Genomic DNA, 25837 nt, shown 5'->3' with positions numbered 1-25837 from the left:
CCATAATTTATATGAGAAAAGGACCTTGTCTATTTGTCATTCTACCTCCAATGTAATGCCTAGTTCATACTGGGAACTCAAAAAATGTTTTCAATGAATATATTACATCATTACACATAGTTTGTCATGGAACACAGACATACATTTATCTGTAGAATGTGGGGACTGATGGAGAGAAAGTATTCTATCTCAATACCAGTTTTCAAGTATGAGTAAGAGTTGAGCATGTGGATGGATGGGGAAGATGGCTTATGGGCAGAAGGAACAGCACATGCAAAAGTGTGGATTCATGAATTAACATGAGGTATTTGGAGCATTGCCAAATGGGCTGATGTGACTAGGACTGTGAGTTGTCTTGGAAAGAGAAGGGGAAACAGTGGGCAAGTAATGAGAAATGGGGAGTTAAGCAGACATTATGCAGTATTATTCAAAGAATTATCAATAAATGAAAAGAATATTTTCTGAGAACTCGTGTGTGTTGAGTTGTCGTCTCTCCTTGTAGTACAAGACCTCATAAGAGATGATTGGCCATGATTGATGTTTTTATAAAACTTTTATGAAGATACAATTCACATACTATAAAATTAGTCCTTTATTAAGAGAACAGTTCAGAGCTTTTAGAATATGCACAAGTTGTACACTAGTCACCACCATCTAATTCTAGAATATCTTTATAATTCCAATAGGAAGCTCCACCTCCATCAACAGTCACTTCTCATTTGTCTCTCTCCCTAGCTCCTGGCAATCACCAATGCATTTTTTATCTTTATGGATTTTACTATTCTGGATATTCTATGTGAATGGAATCAGACAGTATGTGGTCTTTTGTGTTTGGCTTCTTTCACTTAATATTTACATGGTTCATGCACGTTGGGTCACGTATCAGTACTTTGTTTCTTTGTATAGTTATATAATATTCCATTGTATAGGTATATCACATTTTGTTTATCCATTCATCTCTTGATAGATATTTGACTTGTTTTAAAATTTTGTCTGTTAGGACTAATGCATGAGCTGTTGTGTGGATATATGCCTTCGTTTCTCATAGGTATATAGCTAGAGTAGAATTGCTAACCCATATGATAGCTTATATTTAGCCTTTTGAAGAACTTACAGACTGTCCTCCAAGGTGGCTGCACTGTTTTACATTCCCACCAACTGTATTAGTCTACTAATTCTCCACATCCTTGCCAAAGCTTGTTATTGTCCCTCTTTTTGATTAAAGTCATCATAGTGGATGTGAAGTGATATCTCATAGTGGTTTTCATATACATTTTTTTCTGGTAAATAATGGTGCTAAACATCTTCTCATGTGCATATTGGCCATTAGTATATCTTCTTTGGAGAATTATTTATGCAACTCCTTTGTTCATTTTTTAATTGGATTATTTGACATTTTATTGCTTTTACTTATTTTGACAGTAGTCCCTTGTTAGATATATGATTTTCAAATACTTTCTCTTATTTTGTGGATTTTCTTTTCACTTGCCTGACGGTGTCTTTTTGAAGCACAAACACTTTTAATTTGAATGAAGTCCAGTTTATCTATGTTTTCTGCTGTTGCTTGTGCTTCTTGTGGTATATCTAAGAATTCATCACCTAATCAAAGGCTACGTAGTTTTTCTTGTGTTTTCTTCTAAGTTTTAGCCCTTACATTTAGGTCTTTGATCTATTAATGTTTTGAGTTGATTTTTGTATGTGGTATGAAGTAGGGGTCTAACTTCACTCTCTTGCAAGGGGATAGCCATTGGTCTCAGTACCATTCATTGAAAACACTATTCATTCCTCATTGAATTGACTTGGCACCTTGTTGGAAATGAACTGACCATAAAATGTGGATATATTTTTGGATTCTCCATTCTATTCCATTGATGTATATGCTTATCCTTATGCTGATTTTTAATGGTGCATATTTCCTAAGAATGTGTTGGGAATTAAAGAAAGCAATGTGTATAACAGCACTTGATGCTAGGCTTCAAGAAATAAACATAAACGATTTTGTTGTTGCTGCTGGTGGTGGTATTACTCTGTTCCCAGGAGGAGCTCACTGATAGACCCAACTTGTTCCTGAAAGATCATCAGCTCCCAGGGTTTTAGACCAGAACAGACCTGGGGATTTGAAATCCAATGCCTCCATTCTAAAACTAACCAAAACAAATTAACAACAATGCACACACACAAACATGCAAGCACACAAGTGCACATACAGCTCTAGCAAGATACATTAAATGATTAGCAAAAGGTCACAGAGCTACAGAAGGAAAATGTTCAGAATCTGCTCCTTCTTACACTTCATGCAGTGCTTTTTGCAAAATAGTATACTATTTGAGTATACAGATTATCACACAACCTAGCCCAGATAAATGCCATAATTCCCAATTTGACTCTGGTTTAAGAAATAAACATTTCTATTAAAATGCAAAAAGGTAACCCCATAAGGATAAAACATTAGATCTTTAAAAGTCTTTTTCTGTATTTTTTTTTTTTTTTTTTTTTTGAGACGGAGTCTTGCTCTTTCGCCCGGGCTGGAGTGCAGTGGCCGGATCTCAGCTCACTGCAAGCTCCGCCTCCCGGGTTTACGCCATTCTCCTGCCTCAGCCTCCGGAGTAGCTGGGACTACAGACGCCCGCCACCTCGCCCGGCTAGTTTTTTGTATTTTTAGTAGAGACGGGGTTTCACCCTGTTAGCCAGGATGGTCTCGATCTCCTGACCTCGTGATCCGCCCGTCTCGGCCTCCCAAAGTGCTGGGATTACAGGCTTGAGCCACCGCGCCCGGCCTTCTGTATTATTTTTATAAATTAGCCTTGAGTGTTTAAAATGGTAATGAAAAGTATTTCACATTTATATTAGCTTTTACATGGTCTTTTAATATTTTGTTATTCCCTGATAATAACAACAACAATGAAGTAAAAACAATAATAATAGCTATTTACGCCATTTTGAAATAATTATCACTAATCTAATCTCCATATCTCTGTGATGCAAATATCTTTATGCCCATTTCACAGTAGAGGAAGCTGAAACTTAATGGCTTAGGTAATTTTTTAAAAAAATCACATAGAAAATATTTGGAAAAAAAATTGTATTCAAACCTTAGCCCCTATGACTCCAAATCCCAAGATTTCTTTTTCTAACTCTGACATACAGTCTTAAATAAAACAATTAAGACTAGACAACTAATTATTGTGACTGGACAGAGACAGGGCAGAGTTGAGATGGAGGGAAAGGCTGCCTTTGCAGTTACCTTGTGGAGCCATCTCTAATGGACAGCAGGCCCTGGAAGGACAGGATGCTGAGGGATGTCATGGAAGCTGGGCAGCTCTGGGTGACTGGGAGGGGACCAGACAGAAGGGATGCCCCTTGCAGGGGTGTAGCAATGACTCCTAATCTTGGCTGCATGCCAAATTCACAGTGAGGACTTTCTGACACTGTTGCTCCCTGTTCTGATTCAGATCTAATAATCTGCAATTTTAAAAAATCCCCGGAGAGTTCTTGACAATGTGGGAGTTCTTGACAATGTGGACAGAATGAGGAAGCAGCCTTCAATACGCACCTGCTTTTGGCCAAGGATTGAGCTCAGAGTTTTACCCATACCTTCACCCCACCCATAAGCAGGTGTCATGAGCACTCCTCCTGGGAGAGGAAACTGGCAAGATTCAGAACTCACCTGCACTCAGGCATCCAGTTGAAGTAAGGCCACGACCAGAGTCTGAAGCTATGTGACCCCAAGGCCAGTGCTGTCCTGGTGACCTGAGCCCCTCTCAGTGGGTCTGGCCCTGAGGGTGAAGACTGTGTCCCAGCATCCTGCCTTATGGACACTCTTCAGTTCCTTTATCTTGTCCTGTCTACCTCCAAGCTGTTGTCAAGACCAAATTAGATAGTAAAGCCCCAAATACCCATCACATATGAGGTATCATGACTTATTGCATTGCTGAGGGTGTGGGCAAGGCTGAGGTAGGGAGCAGCAGCAGACACCTGTGCATCTGGTCCCAGGTCCACTTTGCTTCTGCCTCTCAGCTGAGATGAGGTCTGGGTCCTGGCTGAGCAGGACATGGTGCTGAGGTCCTGTACCCTGTTCCTTCTAGAAACAGACACCCCTTAAAAGAAAATATTTTAAAAGCCAAGCAATTTCTTTATACACATGTGAGATTTGCCATATGCGCTTGCTTAGGCCCAATAGCTCAGTTTAAGAGGAGGAAATTGATGGTTAGTCATTGAATATGCACGTTTTACTCTGATAGCTAGAGTGCTTATGCACATATATACTCTACATATACTCTATGTACATGTGAAATATATAGCAATGTTATACTATAGTATTAAATATAGTATACAATCTATTATACTATATTATTATATATAACATATCATACAATGTATTTAAATATATATATGTGTGTGTGTGTGTATCTCCAAGGTAAGCTTCATTTAGTTATAAGTCCCAACTTAAAGTTGGAAACTAAGATTTAGAAAATGAGCAATTAGGCACAGATTAAGCCATTCCTCTGATTCTAAATGGCGTGAACAATATCAATGATGAGTGGATACAAAGGCTAACAACAGCTAACATTTACAGATACTTCCTTATTTCCAGGCAGTGTGCTCCTGTGTTCAATACATTTATATTTAGTTCTTGCAACAACCGGAAGAGACAAGGTTTTCATCCCCATGGTACAGATGAGGAGCCATGGGCTTAGGCTCAGGAAATAAGAGTTGTCCAATGACAAGCAGGTCTATTGGACTTCAGAACCAGAGGCATATGCCCTGGCCTCTCACTGCCGTTTCGCCCACATCATATCAACTGTATGCAGGGTAGAGCTGATATGTGCAAAATCCCACATTTCAATCCCAACTAACTTTACAGAAAGACATGTTTCATCTTTGGGAAAGCCTTTTCCAGCTCAAGTGTTCTCTCTCACAAGTACACAATCATTTGAATAAAACAGTATACAGAGTAGCCATTTATTTAGCAAGTTTTTATTAAGCATCTATTAAATATTGTGTGGCAAGCGTAGTTCTAATTACTGGGAGTGTAGTGGTTTATAAAGTAGATAGTTTAGTGGGCCAGAGAGATGTTAAACAAATAGTCATATACATGGATATAAAAGCACAAAACTTTGTATGTATTATACAAGAAAATGTAAAGGTTGAGGAGAGATTGTAACAAGAGGACATGAATTAGATATTGGGGGCAGGGGACTGGGATCCTTAGCAAAGACTTCTCCAAGGAAGTAACATTAAAACTGAGCCCAGAAAAAAAGTTACACACGTGAAGAATAGGATGGTGAGGATTTCAGGGAGAGGATAGAGCAAGTGTCAGTCTCTAGGATGGGAAACACTTGACACATTATCAGATACTGAATTTAGAAACCCATGCACTCATATATTATGTTTTTATAGGAATAAAGAAGATGTTACTGCATGTCAGTCATTGTGTGTATAATAGGAACACGAGGGTACCCAGCACAGATCCTGTCCATGGGATAGCTCAGTTGCAAAGATAAATGGTATGATAAAGGCATAAACAAGAATGTCTTGGGGAGAGAAAGGGTGACTCAGGCATCACAAATAAGCTCTGAATGTGAGTTAAGAACTGGAGAGTGGGTGGATCAGATGGCATAGGTGTGGGAATGGGTTTTCAAAGCAGAGGGAATTGTTTGTATAAAGGTACAAAGTTGAGAGGGTGATGGAGCTCTGGAGAGAGGCTTTAGAGAAGGACCTAGAAGTTATGTTTTGGACAGACTGCAAAACAAATGGTTTTGTAAATCCTGTTAAGAAGTTTTAGGCCTTCCATCTTTATCAAGGGGCACATGTGGGATGTTTTAGGCAGAAGCAAGATATTTAAAAGATAACTATGGAATTTCTATCTCCGTCTATCTGTCATCTATCTGTTTATCTATCTGTCCGTCTATCTATCTATCTATCTATCTATCTATCTATCATCTATCTATCTATCTATCTATCTATCAATCATCTCTTTCTGTCTACCCACATACTTACCCAACTTCTGTCAATATATCATCTGTCTCTCTATATTTCTATCTATATTGATCTTTCTCCTGCCTAGCTATTACCCATCTATCATCTATCCAAAATGACCACATTTTGAAGTTACTGTAGTTCTGCATTTAACCCTCTGCACAATCTATGCAAAGGCCCTATTGTAAAACACCACCATCAGTGAAAGGATAAGCAGATACCTATGGCACCAGCAGGGGAGGCTCAATAGTGTCTGCAGAGATGACACATGTACTATTTATTATCTTAGTTAAACTCTGTGGGTCCTACCATTTCCTTTGAGTAATTTGGGCATTTCAGGTAAGGTTATTATTCATTTCTTTATGTTTATATGTATATTTACAAGCAGTAGCAATATGTATAGATTCATTTGCTACAGATACTCGTCTAAAAATTAAACAAAGATCACCTGCCAAAATATGGAGAAGCATTTAAAAGCTATTCCCAAGTGTTCCTTTCTTCACAAAATCATCATGGAAACAAGGGTAGAGTTGTAGTGATATTGCTGAATTCAACTCAGATTTGAATTTACATTAAAAGTATTGAATACCGGCCGGGCACGGTGGCTCAAGCCTGTAATCCCAGCACTTTGGGAAGCCGAGGCGGGTGGATCACGAGGTCAGGAGATCAAGACCATCCTGGCTAACACGGTGAAACCCCGTCTCTACTAAAAATACAAAAAACTAGCCGGGCGTGGTGGCGGCGCCTGTGGTCCCAGCTACTCCGGAGGCTGAGGCAGGAGAATGGCGGGAACCCGGGAGGCGGAGCTTGCAGTGAGCTGAGATCCGGCCACTGCACTCCAGCCTGGGCGACAGAGCGAGACTCCGTCTCAAAAAAAAAAAAAGTATTGAATACCTTCCTTGGCAAGCGGCATGCATGGCCCTGGGGAAACAAGGACAGTGAAAACAGGCTCCTCCTGTTGTGGCCTGCAGTGTGCAGGGAGCGCTGACTTGAATGGGATGGTTTTGTTCATCATGGCAGGTGCTGTGAGGGAAGATGCTCTGGGAAGACATTTGAAGCAGAGTACACAAACACGTGAAGGCTTGTGGATGGAAATATTGTTTGGGGAATTGGTCAACAATAAACAAAGAGGAATCATAATACAGTGAGAGGAACTCTTGTTTACTGACCCTATAATTTTGATCCATTTATCTCCTCATGCCTCAGTTTCTTCAATATTAATGGTGAGAATATTTATTTGATTTATCTCACCATCTGTAAGGAGCTTGTTTATCTCAATAAACAAGGAATTTGAAAACAACAAAGTTGCTTATTAATGTTCGTTTCTAAGGATATTGTAATTCAGAGGAGAAAGAACTTCCCTTTCTGCCAGTTCATCCTCCGCACTTCCTTTTCTGTTAGCGATCCACACCGTACAACTGTACTGACCTTTCCTCCTTGGAGACAATGACAGAGAACATGACGGAGCTACAGAGGATGGCACACAACACTCCCTGGGCTTAGCAGGAATGTCTCGGTTAGCCTTTGCGATCCTGCTTCAGGAAGCTCTTTCCTCATGGGTAACATAGACTGAGCACCTGAACAATGAGGATGACATGCTAAGCATCCATGGAGTTTTACATATCTCTTAATCCAGCATCCTTCACACTATCGAATGAGGTACGATGTCTGTGGAAAGACCAGTTCTGAGTTGGTGGCTGTGCTGAGTTCTATCCTGAGGCATCATAGCTGCCTCCATTCAGTGAATGTGCTTTCCCCAGCTGTGTGTAACTTACTATTAGGGAGCCTTTAGGGTCTGCAAAAAAAATTAAGACAAAAAACTTCAGATGACCTAACAGTTCCAGCTGAAGCAGACGTTATTTTGAGAATATTTTGGAAGTTGCACTCGAGTTGTTGCTTTACAGAAGTGAAAAAAGTATTGACATTTCTAAGCCCAGAACTATTTTTTAACAAGCTAGAAAATATAGGAAAAAAAAGAAAAAAACAGATAGAACATTTTTCTCAAGAGAATGCAGTGTAGCTAAAATGTACACTCTTTTTCCCCAGCATGTATTTGGGTAAAATACGTGCACTGAAATTTCAGGCCAAATCCTAATGCAGAAATAATCCCAAATATGGCAGATTTGTAAGATAGGCAATTTTTATTTATTTGCTAATGTAGATTAAGAGCTCAAATGTTCTACTTGTTACTCATGGCTTCTCCTTGAAAAGACTTACCTGTGAGGTCTCAGCAGCATAAAACTCCAAGCTGCAAAGTCGTCTGGATTCAGCATTTGCCATAATTCTCCTTTGCCATCAGCTCAGCTCAGGTTTGTTTGGAATTGACTTGCCCTGTACCTGTTTGGTAACTAATAATTCACAATTAAATTGGCAGTACAAGTAAATCAGCATGTCTGCAGGATTGGAGCCTCCACTCTGTGTTATCTTCCTTTTATCTGAGGATCTGAAAGAAAATTGGAAAGGAAGGTTTGAGTATCTAAAATCTTCCATTCAAAGCTTTATCTCCCTTAGTTTTGGGATTTCTTTTCAATCTGTTTTGGATCTTTCTTTCAAAGAGAAATTAAGCATGTACCGTTGTTAGACTCTGTGATTTACACTGAGGAGTAGAGATGTGTCTGGTTCCACACTTGCCCTCCAGCTCTTCATTCTCTAGGTGCAGAGACAGTCAGAAGACAATCAACTGCCATACATAGAGCATGTTCAAAGCCCTCCCTGGGACAGGTCTAAACAAAATGCAGCAGAAGAGATGCCTGCTTCTGCTTTGAGGATGTGGGGAGAGGTTGGGGCCAATGGCAGAGGAGAGAGGATGTTGGGGTGCCCTTTGAAAGATGAGTCATATCTGTTGGTAGGGAATCAAGAAAAGACAGTCAAGGAAAAGAAAAGTTATGGGAGGGCTGATGCTTTTAAAACATTCAGGAGAAGATAAGGGGCCAGTGTGTGCCATGTGCTTAGTTAGAGGAAACGGGGCCTGAGATGAGGTTTGTTGGTGGGTTTGGGGGTTCGACTCCAGAGAGCTCAGGTCATGCAGAAGGGTTTGTTTGTTAAACGTGGTAGGCCAGTCTGGGGTAAAGGAGTAAGGAGGAGAGCAGTTTGATTCCATGATTACTTGGAAAAATTGCTCTGGCTCTGTGTAGGGAATAGATTGGTGGGACCCCAAAATGGAAAGAGGTCAGGTGGAAGGTTCCTGGTGGGAGGCTACTGCAATTATCTCTGTGAAAATTGGTGAGAAACAACCAGGACAGTGGTGGTGATAAATAAGAGGTGAGAAGGAATCTAGGCGTTTTCCAATACTGACCTTTGAGTTGAAGAGAATCAAGGCCTGGAGGTGAGAGAGTAAGACCAGGTGTCATTTTAGGCTTTGTAGTGCTATGGGTACATGGGCATGGTCCTGGCTCATGAAAGGAAAACTGTTGTTTGTGAAATATGTTTTTCCTGACATCATGATGATCGCCGTCATCGTCATCTTAGGAGCTAACATTTATTGAGTGCTTACTTTATATCAGTCACTCTGCTAAGCCATTATTTCACCTAAACTCACTGTGTTGTGAGTTTAGCTACTACTAGCATCCACATTTCATGAGTGAGAAAAATAAAGCTCAAAGGGACAAAGGCAGGTCACCTTGCTAACGGTCATGTAGCAGGTGAAGAATTAAGCTGATTGAAATATTGGTCTATCTGAATCCAGAACCCTGCTCCTAACCACTAGGCTATGATGCCACTTAAAAAATACAATTTGGAGTACAATCTCATGGTTGCAGTACCAGTAAGGACACACATGCATTGCTGGTTGGATCCAGGATTTTCTAACTCTATCAAAAGAGTCAGAGAATTACACTGAGTTTTAAAGGATGTGTTTTAAGGGATGGTGAGGGATTTTCAGGTTAAAATAAGTGAGAAACAAAATAATTCCAGGATGGAACAACCTGTTCAAGGTCAAAGATTTTAAAAGGGTCTGCAATGCTCAGAAAATAGTAACTAACTCAGCCTTATCAGCATTTTGAGTGCAGCATTGGGGAAGGCTTGAGGCTGAGGACAGTGGTCCCTCATGGTTATCAGCTTACGCCACTGATTCCACTAAACACAATAAACATGGGATAAACAGGAGCTCTTGGAAGTCTTTGTGAATATTTTTGATTTCACCTTTTAATCAACAGTCACACCCTCTCTCAGGTCCTCTGCTTCCCACCAGTGTTCCCACATCTGCCTCCTGCTATCGCCAAGGTATAATATAGAGCTCCTTCTACCATAAGTACAAGGCAAACGTTTATGGCCCTATCTTTGGCGAATCAAGCAACTTGAAATTTATTATTGTGAACAATATTTATTATAAAAACATGCTATACAAAATTTGTAGGCTAACACCTCCTTTTAAGTGCAAAGAATTATTCTCAGGTATTTCTTCTATCCTGTTTCCTTCCAGTTCCTCCTCAGATCATGAATATCTCCTCAGACATCACTGTGAACGAGGGAAGTAGCGTGACCCTGCTGTGTCTTGCTATTGGCAGACCAGAGCCAACTGTGACATGGAGACACCTGTCAGTCAAGGGTAAGACGCTGACCTGGAGGACGTTTTCAGAGGTAGTGTGTTAAAGTCTTGGCTCTTATGCACAACAGAGCTTCAGGAATGAGAAGACATTTTGTAGTCCAGTCATATAAAATCAAGCAGGCAATATGCACCAATTGCTGGCTTTTTCATTTCAAAAGAAGGATTCATGAGGAAATTTGCTAAATTATGGTCTCAGTCATTTTTATGGCCTTAGATGGCTTCTGTTTTCCAAACCATGAAGAACAAAGCATGTAAGAATAACTTCCAATGAAGATGTGAATTTCTGAAAGTAGAGGTAGGTCAGTTGGTGGTTTGTTCTTCCTGGAAGTAGAGCACAAGGGTATTAGTGTGGCCATGGAGAAGTTTGGCATTGTGGTGTGTCCAGGAGAAAAAGGCTCTCCTTGCTTCAGCACTTTTAGGACATTTATCCAGAGCCACACATGTCTGACCTGTCCATAAATAGTTCACCTTGAGTGGAAGAAGGATGATGGAAATGGTTAAGTGCATTTGGGCATGACTGTGCTGAGCAGTCAATAATTGGTATGAAAACATCGGTTAAAACCATTTCCCACTTAATAGCAAAGGAACCAGAAGGACAGTGGGGCTTGTCCTTTTGGAAATAAAACTTGCCCCAAGCCAAACTTGAAGAGATGGGCACAGAGCCACTTGAAATATTTACACTGCTACTAAAAGCTGTGATTAATTCTAGGAATTATACAAGAAGCAAGAGCTTCCTCAGGTGTTAAAAATGCAAACTTGAAACCAAGTAAATAGGAAAAATGTGTGGAGTATGCCTACGTAACATTCAAAAGTATTATGGATCTACAAGAAAGTGTAAGAGTAAATCTTAGTAATATTGAGAAAGACAAAGATTTGCCAGGACAAGAAAAGCCCTAACCATGACAGAACAAAAGTGATAAATTCATGTTAATACCGAAATACCCAAAATTGTGTGATTTAAATAACAGAAATGTATTTCCTCACATTTCTGAGATCAAGGCATCAGCAGGGTTGGTTCCTTTCAAGAGCTTGAGGGAGAATTCATTCCATGTCCTTCCCCTAGATGCTGATAGTTTGCTGGTAATCACTGGCGTTGCTTGACTTGTAAATCTATTACCCTGATCTCTGCCTTCATCTTCATATGGCCTTCTTCCTAGATGCATCTGTGTCCAAGTTGTTCCTTTTAAGGATATAAGCCAAAATATATCAGGGTCCACACCAGTAACTTCATTTTAACTTGATTACCTCTATAAAGACCCTATTTCTAAATAAGGTCACATTCTGAGGTATCAGGGGTTAGGAATTCAAGGTATCATTTTTATAGGGTTGTAACTTAACTCATCACAGCCTTCATCAAAATTAAAAACCTTCAGTGGAGTCACATACTGGATAAAAACATTTACTGTGCATATATTTGACAAAAAAATTTACATCTAGTGTATATGAAGAATTCTTCCAACACAATTCTGACACTCCACCTCAAAGTGAACAAAAAATTTGGACAATTCCAAAAGAAGATATAGTATGTGAATGGCAAATAAGTACACAAAAATATGACTAACATCTTAATCGTATAAATAAAAATTAAACCAAAATGAGATACCATTGTATAATCCCTAGGAAGACTAAAATTTAAAAGGCTGATAATATCGAGTGTTGGTGAGGATGTGGATCAGCTGAAGCTTTATATATTAACTCTGCAACTGTAAAAACATATAAGCACAATGGGAAACAGTTTCACATTTTTTGTTTTAAAGTTAAACATACACTTAGCATACGCACCAGCAATTCCACTCCTAGGCATTTATTCGAGATAAATGAAAGCATATGCTCACAAATGCATATTGTACACAAATGTTTTTAGCAGTTTCATTAATAATAGCTGTAAACTATGAATAACCCAAATAACCATTGACAGGCAAATAGATTAATTGTGGAATATTCTAACAACAGATTGCTACTGAGCAATTAAAAGGAACAGACCACTGATGCACATAACAAAATGGATGTATCTCAAAAATGGCGTGCTGAGGAAGATAAGCTAAAAATTAAAAAACACATGCTGTATGAATTTGTTTGCATGAAATCCTATAATAGGCAAAACTAATCTGGAATGGCAGAAGTCAAGTCAGTGGTTACTTAGGGTAGGGATTTGGGGAGAAGTGACTGCAAAGGGCCACAAGAAATTTTGGGGGATGTTGGAAAAGTTCTGTATCTTGAAGGTTATGTTGGTGTCAAAATTAGTCAAAACTAATAAAACTGTAAAAAAAAGTGTATTTTATTGTTGGTAATTAGATTTCAATTAAATTTGAAATATAAATATACAGAAATGTAGACAATAATGATCTGAATTTTTTTCCTAATTTGAAACATTAATTATGCCATTGCACTTATCAAATAAGAGACTGGATCTTCTACTAGGAGTATCATTCAAGCTTTTGCTGCTTTTCTCTTTGTGGACTGAGAACACATATTTTTGCTCCTGCCTTGTTATAGGGAACGATAATGCTAATAAATTAGCCTAATACTCTTGGTATAAAGACCTCAGCTATTAAAACCTAGAATGTCTCTATATCGTAAAGTAAAATTAATGAGAGTATTAAAGTATATGTAAGGGATATCGCAAAACTCAAACTTAATATAAACACAGCAATAATGTCCCCAAAGACATGGGTTCCATGATAATTTTGCCTAAAGTCAGAGATAATTTTGGATTTATATTATATACAAAACTGTGTCTAACCATCAGATCAACTTGTATATATGTGGTAAAATCAAATGTCTTATATAAATGCTTGAAATCCCAGAATGTAGTTATTTGATCCTAAACACACAGTTCTCTAAGCTTGGAAATCATTTAAAAGGCATTTTGACTTTATGTAAATGTTCTGAAGCAATTCTTTATAATGGTACACTGGTAAGATTTCCCTTTTAAAATAAGGGGGATTCATTCATATTCGCGATCGTTTGTAGAATGTAATAGCTGCAATTTAGCCTCACTGGAAAATCCTAAATTTAAGTGACCCCTCTCTTCTTTAAATCTCACAGGCCGTGCTCTACTTGGAAGTTGCCTTTGTTTTCTCATAGGCTTGGCCTTAACTTTGCTGTCTTTCATTTTCACTGTTGTCTTTCCGCTTCCCTCTCTCAATGATATTTAAGCATTTGAACTCCCAAAAACTGTTTCCCGGTTTGAAAAGCACAGGGGCCATGCTAATCTTCTCTGTAGCACTTCAATTTTATACCTAATGTAGGTGACAGGTTGATGGGTGCAGCACACCACCATAGCACGTGTATACCTGTGTAACAAAACCGCACGTTCTGCACATGTTCCCCAGAACTTACAGTATAATAAAAAAAAAAAAAAAAGAAAAGCTCTGGAATATGAAGTATTTGTAAGTTTAAAATTTGCATCTGCAGGGTGGCTACCAATATTTATTTTTAGAATGATGCTCCCTCTGACTTGCAATCAGGGAGTTGTTTTAAAAGATTAGAAGTACATTCAATAAAACTGGAACATCAAACAGCATTTTTAAGAAAAATTTGTTGATTGATTTAGCATGGAAGAATAAGAAATAAAGGTTGCAATGATATTTTCTTTGAAATTCCAGTAGGATTGTGGTGGAGGAGTTAGCTAATGCAATATTTGAAATATATGATTTAAATCTGGGGATCTATAAACAGGGATGAGTAAATCAGCCTTCATTAATAAGCAGATTATTAAAATTAAAAATAGTAACAATCACACTTACAGTTTAAGATGGCAATATGAGTACACGCTGCTGACCCCTTACAATTGTAGAAAAGAGGTAAAAATAAATGAATAAATAAATCCATTATCGCATTAGAGAAAAATAATAATAAGCTTTGATGGATCCGAAGCTATGAGGAATCTCTGAAATATAAAAAGTAGACAGATATAATGAAGGAAAAAATACAGCTCAAAATACAGAAATGCAATCTCTACCTAAGATGATAATGGTTGAAGAGTGGAGGTTTCAGGTAGTGAAACTGCACTGGTAAGTGATGAAAGTGATTGGAGTGGGAGGAGGCAAGGGAGTGGGAGGAGCCTGGGTAACCTTTGCTCATGTTGCTGGTGTAAATATTCCCATCACTGACGTTTCTGGGGAGCCCCTTTGAAGTAACTTTGCAGGTGTATTTGTTTCACAAAAACAAACAAACCAAAGACATATCCTTCTTACCGAAGTAGGGTAAAAGTTTTGAAACACCCCCAAGTTTCCAAAGGTGGGTCTGAAGACTTCCCAGCTTTTCTACTCTCTAGACTGAGTAAGCTGCGGGAGCCCTGTCGACCTCTCGTCTCCTTGGCAGTGTTGAACGTGTACCAGATTTCCAGAACCTGGGCATTTTCTGAGGACACGTGCCTCACTTTTGAGGAAAGCTGGATGTTACCAGGATCATGAATAAATGTTGTGAACATAATGGAAAACACTATGCAAACGTCCCTTTGGGGTTTTGCTGTTTCTGTGCAAACTGCTGAGCTTTTGACTGTGTATTCATTCTTAATCTTTAGATATAAAAATCTATACTTAATTTTTTCAATAGCAGGCAATGGCTTACTAAAAATATTTATATAGATCTGCTAGAGGGTATGGCACTTGTATAGCAGCCTTTACATTTATGGAAATCTGTACTTAGTCACCCATGGCCCAAGAAGTAGAATAATGTTGGAATTATTATTCTGTATAACACAGGCTGCTACCTCAAAAATTTTCCAAAGGAAAAAGTCAGGTCCCAAAACAGGTAAGCAAAGTGGATTGGAATACACTGTGAATCAGCTGGGCTTCAAGAATTATTTCCTTTCCCATTCCTGAAGGACAAGAGAAGGGAAGCTGGGCCAGCATCACTGGCAGGCTCTTCTAGGCACATGAGTAATGTGAAAAAGTTGCAGGGATGGGAGTGGCAGAAGAAGACTGTAGAGCCTGTTGTGTTCTAAGGAGAGTAGTCATCCCCTCTTGCAATGCCATAGTAATCCACTGCGATGCCTCGCACACCTGGCTCCGCTGCCATGACATATTTGGAAAGGCCAGATGTTTGGGAAAAAATAACAAAGTCTTCCTTCCTGTCTCCCCTCCCCTGAGATTTTAAGATGACAACACTTCACCCATGAGTGAGTTGCTCATACAGTCTACTCAGATACAGTAATATCTCAGGGAGCAAGTTATTTCATATAAGTGAGTTTTCCAGGTAACCAAAGCGGACTCTTTTATGCATTTACTCAAGTTATTTGTACTGAAAGCATTTAAAACATGAATTATGTTCTATTCTGTTTATTTTTGTCTTGTGAATTCCATTTAGCTTCATCTTTATATTGTAACATCAAGATTATACGTATAGATTGTTTGTATCTTGGCATTTGAGGACTGCGATGACTAGGAATACGACCCTTAAATACCATCAGTACTGTTTAAAATCTTGTGTCTTTTAAAAATAGTTCCTGTAGTTTTTCTTTCTTCCTTTCAATCAGACTTGTCAGTTCTTCCTAAAGTCAGTGCACCTGCCTTTTAGCAGCCACGTTTCTTCTGATGATCTGCTTCTAATTTGTCTTGAGCAAGAATCTATACAACTAAGTTGATTAGTCCTAAATAAGACATAGTGGTGGGAAAGGGCCTTCTCTGAGTGAAAGGCATTAGCTTTTAGGACTGTGATCAATGGCACTGATGACTTCTGTCTGGGGGAAATAATGTTTGGCTTTGTTCTAGATATCTCTTGAACCCAGGAGGCGGAAATTGCAGTCAGCTGAGATTGGGCCATTGAACTGCAACCTGGGTGACAAGAGCAAAACTCTGTCTAAGAAAAAAAAAAGTACTGATTCACGACTGTTTCTGCTACAGCGTTCATTTTTCATGCTAGAAATTCCTAAAGAGAAAGTCTTAGAAGAAATCACCAAGTTCTTAGCACTCGAAATAAAAGATGCATTGACCCACACTTGAGTATAGGTATTGGATAGGCTGTTGGATGGTGGTGTTAGCCCATTGGATAGGCTGTTGGATGGTGGTGTTAGCCCATTGGCAGAACATGGGCTAACACCCATGTTTAGCATGGGACCGGGGCTGAGTTGTTAATACACGGAGTGACTTAACGAATGTTTATTTATCTCACTGATCCTCAAAACCCTTTACTGCAAAATCGGAACGACTTTATCAGTTTATTTTGGGTATCAAAAAAGAAAATGAATGGAAAGCAGGTAATAGTGTTGAACACTAAGTCAACAGTTATTTCTAAACTGTAGTTGTGCCATATTTGCATTTGAATGCATTCTTTGAATCCATGTAGCATACAGATAGCCTGGGTGCTGGTTATGATGGTGTTATGATGAGTGCATACTGTATGCCCAGCCCCGTTTTGTGCATTTTTTGTGTTTTAACTCGTTGAATGTGCGAGCAGCCTTGGGAGAAAAGTGATAATTTTTACTATTTTATTACCTCTTGTCTTTGTCTCTTATTCCTTGACAGTTCTGAGGTCTTTGATTCATTTCTTTGGCCTGAGTGTAGATTGGGAATGATACAGCAGTTTTATTTGTGGTAGGCAAAAAGCCAAATGTCCTTCATTGGGTATATGGTTAAACTGTGGTACAATCTCACCATGAAATACTACACAGCAAAACAAAGGAATGAACTATTGTTCCATTTGACAACTTGGATGGACCTGAAAGACATTGTGATGAATAAAAAGAGTTGGTCTCAAAAGTTTGCATATTGTATGATTCCACTTTTATAACATTCTTGAGCTGTCAAAATTATAAATATGCACAACAGGCCAGCAGTTGCCAGTGGTGAGAGTAGCAAAAGGACAGGGAAGCAGAAGGGAGTTGCCTCGGGTTGATGGAGCTGTACTGTATCTTGATTGTTATGGTACCTATATGACTCTGTATGTGTGACTGAATGTTGTCGGACTATACACAAAGACATAAAAATAAGTACATGCAAAAACTAGTGAAATCCAAGTAAACTCCACAGTGCAATTATTCATAACTTTATTTTTAAATTTAATTTTTATTTTACTTTAAGTTCTTGAATACATGTGCAGGATGTGCAGGTTTGTTATATAGGTATACATGTGCCATGGTGGTTTGCTGCAGCTATCAACCCATTATCTAGGTTTTAAGCCCAGCATGCATTAGGTATCTGCCCTAATGCTCTCCCTCCCCTTCCCCGCCACACCCCGACAGGCCCCAGTGTGTGTTGTTCTCCTCCCTGTGTCCAGAGAACATGCGGTGTTTGGTTTTCTGTTCCTGTGTTAGTTTGCTGAGAATGATGGCTTCCAGCTTCATCCATGTTCTGGCAAAGGACATGATCTCATTCTTTCTTATGACTGCATGGTATTCCGTGGTGTACTAAAACACCAAAAGCAATTGCAACAAAAGCCAGAATTGACAAATGGGATCTAATTAAACTAAAGAGCTTCTGCACAGCAAAATAAACCAGCATCAGAGTGAACAGGCAACCTACAGAATGGGAGAAAATATTTGCAATCTACCCATCTGACAAAAATCAAGTATCCAGAATCTACAAGGAACTTAAACAAATTAGTTTTATAAAATAACAACTCACAAATAACTTACAAATAAACAAATAGATTACAAAATAAAAAACAAACAGTCCTATCAAAAAATGGGCAAAGGATATGAACAGACACTTCTGAAAAGAAGACATTTATGTGGCCAACAAACATGAAAAAAAGTTCATCATTACAGATCATTAGAGAAATGCAAATCAAAACCACAATGAGATACCATCTCATGCCAGTCAGAATGGCAATTATTAAAAATTCAGGAAACAATGAATGGTTGTGGAGAAATAGGAACGCTTTTACACTATTGGTGGGAGTGTAAATTAGTTCAACCATTGTTGAAGATTATGGTGATTCCTCAAGGATCTAGAACCAGGAATACCATTTGACCCAGCAATCTCATTACTGGGTAATGGTATTTGTTATATACCCAAAGGATTATAAGTCATTCTGCTATAAAGACACATCCACATGTATGTTTATTGCAGCACTATTTACAATAGCAAAGACTTGGAACCAACCCAAATGCCCATCAATGATAGACTGGATAAAGAAAGTGTGTCACATACAACTTTATAAATAAAACTGTATATATAATACTATATGCACACACACACACATATATATTTAGTTACATAAGATGCCACCATTGGGGGAGCTGGGTGATAGTGCTGGGTACCTATCTCTACCATTTTGTAGCTTCCTGTGAATCGACAGTTATTTCAAATGAAACAATCAAAAAATAGAAATACAAGGAAAATGAGTCTCTAGTATTCCATTAACAACCTATTCCTATGTACACTTATATAAGAATTTGTTGTTTCTAAAATATTTTCACATGAATCATCTCAAGTGAGTTTATAGCAGTTCCCTAAAATAGGACAGAGAAAGAATAGTTTGCCTATTTCACAGGGAGGGAAACAGATGGAAAGGTTAAGTAATGACAAATGAGTCACAGCTAACTAAAATAGTAGCTTTATGAAAAGAACCTAGTTCCTGATTTTCAAGTCTGGAGCTCTTTATATTATACAAAGATGGCTTCCATAGCTTGAGGTTGGAACAGGTATAATGTAAAATGATATTTTGAATCAAATTCTGCTTGTTTTCTGGGGCACCCAAGGGTGCTCACTAGCTTTGAGCATCACCCATACTCTTGCCTTGCCTTTCCTATGTCCACGACCTACCTTCCTATGTCTAGTGGCTTTCTAGCTTCCACCCAGTATTGTTCTAACAAAAGCACAGCCTCCAAATCAAAACCACATTCATGCCATTGTCTGCTGTAGGTCCCTGTTTTTCCTCTGCTTCAATTAAAATAAACCTGCTGAGACCTACCAACCTCATTTCTCTTCTAAGCCATCCCAGGTAACAGTTCTAGCCACTAATAGGAATTGCCTATTAGTTGACCTGCTGCATCATCCAGTCTTGCTACTACTTCTTTGTCTCTCTCCAAGGCAGATAGGAGCCTTGTTTCTAATCTGAAGTCATGTTTAGAGCCTAATTAATCCCTAGAGTGAGAGAAAGAGGTGTCTGAGATGAGAAATCAAGGTTATACATATCTTGCTCAGTGGAACAGTTATGGGCAAACAAGCTGTTCCTCTCACATTTTTGCAAAGCAAGTTTATGTTCACTAACTTTGGTTCTTGTTGTAAATGAGAAGTGTGTGAAGGTCTAGCAATGCGCTTTTCGCCATATGGGTACCCATATGTTTTCCCCCTTTGCTTGCGTACATTTTTGCTTTGGCATGCACATATGTCTGTATTTTTGCAACTTAACAATATTAAAACTAATCTCATTTATGCTCCTTTTGGGTGAGTTGATTGAGTCATAAATTCCTGAGAATCTCTTCCTTGGGAGGCTGAAGTTCTTTTGTGCAAGCAGGAGGAGGGCAGAGCAAACTATCCTAGCAGAGGGATGCCTTCAGCAAGCATCACTGTGAAGCTGATGGCCCTGACCCAGACTCCAGAGTGCTAACCTAACCCTGGAAGACTCAGAAATATAGATTCATAATACTTCACAATGACCTCCACCTTCCCTCCCCAAGGTGGAAAACCCTCACTAAGAAATAAGTAGTAATTCCCTGGGGTTTGCTTTCTAAAGTCCCAGATGAAATAACACGTCTTACAACAAACAATTATGATGTCTTTAAGCTGTGGTTCTTGATAGGTGACCATACTTTCTACTTAATACTCCTCACACTGAATTGAGAAACTATGCATGTCAGAAATAGGACAGCTGGAAATTAGGCTTGTATGGAAATGATGCTTAGCTTCTTCACTGGGCATTTTAGGGAATAAATATGAGAATGGATATTACTTATATCATATCAAGTGAAAAACCCAACTAAAATGTAAAATTGGAACTGGAAATGCTGCCTACCATCTGTTGTAAAGCCATGTCGAGGGCGCGCCCAAGATGGCCAAATAGGAACAGCTCCAGCCTCCAGCTCCCAGCATGAGCAACACAGGAGATGGGCGATTTCTGCATTTTCAACTGAGGTACCGGGTTCATCTCACTGGGGCATGTTGGACAGTTGGCGCTGGCCCGCGGGTGCAGCCTGACCAGTGAGAGCTGAAGCAGGGCGAGGCATCGCCTCACCTGGGAAGCAAAAGGGAGAAGGGAATTCCTTTTCCTAGCCAAAGGAAATTGAGACACACAACACCTGGAAAATTGGGCAACTCCCACCCTAATACTGTGCTTTACCAAGGGTCTTAGCAAACAACACACCAGGAGATTATATCCCACACCTAGCCCAGAGGGTCCCATACCCACAGAGCCTCCCTCATTGCTAGCACAGCAGTCTGAGATCTAACTGCAAGGAGGCAATGAGGCTGAGGGAGGGGTGCCCGCCATTGCTGAGTCTTAAGTAGGTAAACAAAGCCACCGGGAAGCTTGAAATGGGTGGAGCCCACCACAGCTCAAGGAGGCCTGCCTGCCTCTGTAGACTCCTCCTGTGGGGACAGGGCATAGCTAAACAAAAAGCAGCAGAAATCTCGGCAGAGGTAAATGCCCCTGTCTGACAGCTTTGAAGAGAGCAGTGGATCTCCCAGCACAGAGGTTGAGATCTGAGAAAGGACAGACTGCCTGCTCAAGTTGGTCCCCGACCCCTGAGTAGCCTAACTGGGAGACATCCCCCACTAGGTGCAGACCAACACCTCACACCTCACACAGCGGGGTACACCCCTGAGACGAAGCTTCCAGAGCAAGAATCAGACAGCAACACTTGCTGTTCAGCAATATTCTATCTTCTGCAGCCTCCACTGCTGATACCCAGGCAAACAGGGTCGGGAGTAGACTTCAAGCAAACTCCAACAGACCTACAGCTGAGGGTCCGACTGTTAGAAGGAAAACTAACAAACAGAAAGGACACCCACACCAAAACCCCATCAGTACATCACCACCATCAAAGACCAAAGGCAGATAAAACCACAAAGATGGGAAAACAGCAGTGCAGAAAAGCTGGAGATTCAAAAAATCAGAGCGCATCTCTCCCTCCAAAGGAACGCAGCTCATCGCCAGCAATGGAACAAAGCTGGATGGAGAATGACTTTGACGAGTCGAGAGAAGAAGGCTTCAGTCAATCAAACTTCTCAGAGCTAAAGGAGGAACTATGTCACCAGCGCAAAGAAATTAAAAACCTTGAAAAAAGATTTGACAAATGGTTAACTAGAATAACCAAGGTAGAGAAGTCCTTAAAAGAACTGATAGAGATGAAAACCATAACACGAGAACTATGTGACAAATGCACAAGCTTCAGTAACTGACTTGGTCAACTGGAAGAAAGAGTATCAGTGATTGAAGATCAAATGAATGAAATGAAGTGAGAAGAGAAGTGTAGAGAAAAAAGAGTAAAAAGAAATGAACAAAGCCTCCAAGAAATATGGGATTATGTGAAAAGACCAAATCTACATCTGATTGGTGTGCCTGAAAGTGAGCGGAAAATGGAACCAAGTTGGAAAACACTCTACAGTATATCATCCAGGAGAACTTTCCCAACCTAGTAAGGCAGGCCAACATTCAAATTCAGGAAATACAGAGAACGCCACAAAGATACTCCTCGAGAAGAGCAACTCCAAGACACATAATTGTCAGATTCGCCAAAGTTGAAATGAAGGAAAAAATGTTAAGGGCAGCCAGAGAGAAAAGTCAGGTTACACACAAAGGGAAGGCTATCAGACTAACAGCAGATCTCTCGGCGGAAACTCTCCAAGCCAGAAGAGAGTGGAGGCCAATATTCAACATTCTTAAAGAAAATAATTTTCAACCCAGAATTTCATATCCAGCCGAACTAAGTTTCATAAGTGAAGGAGAAATAAAATCCTTTACAGACAAGCAAATGCTTAGAGATTTTGTCACCACCAGGCCTGCCCTACAAGAGATCCTGAAGGAAGCACTAAACATGGAAAGGAACAACAGGTACCAGCCACTGCAAAAACATGTCAAAATGTAGAGTCCATTGATGCTAGGAAGAAACTGCATCAACTAGCAAGCAAAATAACCAGCTAATTTCATAATGACAGGATCAAGTTCACCCATAACAATATTAACCTTAAATGTAAATGAACTAAATGGTCCAATTAAAAGATACAGACTGGCAAACTGGATAAAGAGTCAAGACCCATCAGTCTGCTGTATTCAGGAGACCCATCTCACATGCAGAGACACACATAGGCTCAAAATAAAGGGATGGAGGAAGATCTACCAAGCAAATGGAGAACAACAAAAAAGCAGGGGTTGCAATCATAGTCTCTGATAAAACAGACTTTAAACCATCAAAGATCAAAAGAGACAAAGAAGGCCATTACATAATGGTAAAGGGATCAATTCATCAGGAAGAGCTAACTCTCCTAAATATATATGCACCCAATACAGGAGCACCCAGATTCATAAAGCAAGTCCTTAGAGACTTACAAAGAGACTTAGACTCCCATACAATAATAATGGGAGACTTTAACACCCCACTGTCAACATTAGACAGATCAAAGAGACAGAAAGTTAACAAGGATATCCAGGAATTGAACTCAACTCTGCACCAAGTGCAGCTAATAGACATCTACAGATCTCTCCACCCCAAAGCAACAGAATATACATTCTTCTCAGCACCACATCACACTTATTCCAAAATTGACCACATAGTTGGAAGTAAATTACTCCTCAGCAAATGTAAAAGAACAGAAATTATAACAAACTGTCTCTCAGACCACAGTGCAATCAAACTAGGACTCAGGACTAAGAAACTCAATCAAAACCACTCAACTACATGGAAACTGAACAAACTGCTCCTGAATGACTACTGGGTACATAACGAAATGAAGGCAGAAATAAAGATGATCTTTGAAACCAATGAGAGCAAAGATATAACGTACCAGAATCTCTGGGACACATTTAAAGCAGTGTGTAGAGGGAAATTTATAGCACTAAATGCCCACAAGAGAAAGCAGGAAAGATCTAAAATTGACACCATAACATCACAATTAAAAGAACTAGAGAAGCAAGAGCAAACACATTCAAAAGCTAGCAGAAGGTAAGAAATAACTAAGATCAGAGCAGAACTGAAGGAGAAGAGACACAAGAAACCCTCTAAAAAATCAATGAATCCAGGAGTTGGTTTTTTGAAAAGATCAACAAAATTAATAGACTGCTAGCAAGACTAATAAAGAAGAAAAGAGAGAAGAATCAAATAGACGCAATAAAAAATGATAAAGGGGATATCTCCACCGACCCCACAGAAATACAAACTACCATCAGAGAATGCTATAAACACCTCTATGCAAATAAACTAGAAAACCTAGAAGAAATGGATAATTTCCTGGACACTTACACTCTCCCAAGATTAAACCAGGAAGAAGTTGAATCCCTGAATAGACCAATAGCAGGCTCTGAAATTGAGGTAATAATTAATAGCCTACCAACCAAAAAAAGTCCAGGACCAGACAGATTCACAGCCGAATTCTTCCAGAGGTACAAGGAGGAGTTGGTACCATTCCTTCTGAAACTATTCCAACCAATAGAAAAAGAGGAAATCCTCCCTAACTCATTTTACGAGGCCAACATCATGCCGATACCAAAGCCTGACAGAGATACAACAAAAAAAGAGAATTTTAGACCAATATCCCTGATGAACATCGATGCAAAAATCCTCAATAAAATACTGGCAAACCGAATCCAGCATCACATCAAAAAGCTTATCCACCATGATCAAGTGGGCTTCATCCCTGGGATGCAAGGCTGGTTCAACATATGCAAATCAATAAACGTAATCCAGCATATTAACAGAACCAAAGACAAAAACCACATGATTATCTCAATAGATGCAGAAAAGGCCTTTGACAAAATTCAACAGCCCTTCATGCCAGAAGCTCTCAATAAATTCAGTATTGATGGAACGTATCTCAAAATAATAAGAGCTATTTATGACAAACCCACAGACAATATCATACTGAATGGGCAAAAACTGGAAACATTCCCTTTGAAAACTGGCACAAGACAGGGATGCCCTCTCTCACCACTCCTATTCAACATAGTGTTGGAAGTTCTGGCCAGGTCAATCAGGCAAGAGAAAGAAATAAAGGGTATTCAGTTAGGAAAAGAAGAAGTCAAATTGTTCCTGTTTGAAGATGACATGATTGTGTGTTTAACCCCATCGTCTCAGCCCAAAATCTCCTTAAGCTGATAAGCAACTTCAGCAAAGTCTCAGGATACAAAATCAATGTGCGAAAATCACAAGCATTCTTATACACCAGTAACAGACAAACAGAGAGCCAAATCATGAATGAACTCCCATTCACAATAGCTTCAAAGAGAATAAAATACCTAGGAATCCAACTTACAAGGGATGTAAAGGACCTCTTCAAGGAGAACTACAAACCACTGCTCAGTGAAATAAAAGAGGACACAAACAAATGGAAGAACATACTATGCTCATGGATAGGAATAATCAATACTGTGAAAATGGCCATACTGCCCAAAGTAATTTATAGATCCAATGCCATCCCCAATAAGCTACCAATGACTTTCTTCACAGAATTGGAAAAAACTACTTTAAAGTTCATATGGAACTAAAAAAGACCCCGCATTGCCAAGACAATCCTAAGCTAAAAGAACAAAGCTGGAGGCATCACGCCACCTGACTTCAAACTACACTACAAGGCTACAGTAGCCAAAACAGAATGGTACTGGTACCAAAACCAAGATATAGACCAATGGAACAGAACAGAGTCCTCAGAAATAATACTACACATCTGCAGCCATCTGATCTTTGACAAACCTGACAAAAACAAGAAATATGGAAAGGATTCCCTATTTAATAAATGGTGCTGGGAAAATTGGCTAGCTGTAAGTAGAAAGCTGAAACTGGATCCTTTCCTTACTGCTTATATGAAAATTAATTCAAGATGGATTAGACAAATGGGATCTAATTAAACTAAAGAGCTTCTGCACAGCAAAAGAAACTACCGTCAGAGTGAACAGGCAACCTACAGAATGGGAGAAAAGTTTTTCAATCTACTCATCTGACACAGGGCTAATATCCAGAACCTATAAAGAACTCAATCAAATTTACAAAAAAAAAAAAAAAAAAAAACCCATCAAATGTAGGCAAAGGATATGAACAGACATTTCTCAAAAGAAGACATTCATACAGCCAACAGACCCATGAAAAAATGCTCATCATCACTCACCACCAGAGAAATGCAAATCAAAAGCACAATGAGATACCATCTCACACCAGTTAGAATGGCGATCATTAAAATATCAGGAAACAACAGGTGCTGGAGAGGATATGGAGAA

At 39.3% G+C, this 25837-nt stretch overlaps 1 protein-coding gene across 2 annotated transcripts in view; it reads left to right on the top strand.

The window, feature by feature from the left end:
• The window catches only part of OPCML (opioid binding protein/cell adhesion molecule like), a 560135-nt gene that overhangs the window by 431899 nt on the left and 102399 nt on the right, over positions 1-25837 (top strand). For both annotated transcript variants that reach the window (XM_033204746.1, XM_033204747.1), the window contains exon 3: positions 10400-10525. In XM_033204746.1, coding sequence (XP_033060637.1) covers positions 10400-10525 — 126 coding nt within the window. The remainder of the gene's footprint in view (positions 1-10399; positions 10526-25837) is intronic.

This window comes from Trachypithecus francoisi, unplaced genomic scaffold, assembly GCF_009764315.1.
Source record: "Trachypithecus francoisi isolate TF-2019V2 unplaced genomic scaffold, Tfra_2.0 Lachesis_group8, whole genome shotgun sequence".
Taxonomy (NCBI): Eukaryota; Metazoa; Chordata; class Mammalia; order Primates; family Cercopithecidae; genus Trachypithecus; species Trachypithecus francoisi.
Note: the sequence above shows the minus strand (reverse complement) of the source record. Positions and strands in the feature narration are given on the sequence as shown.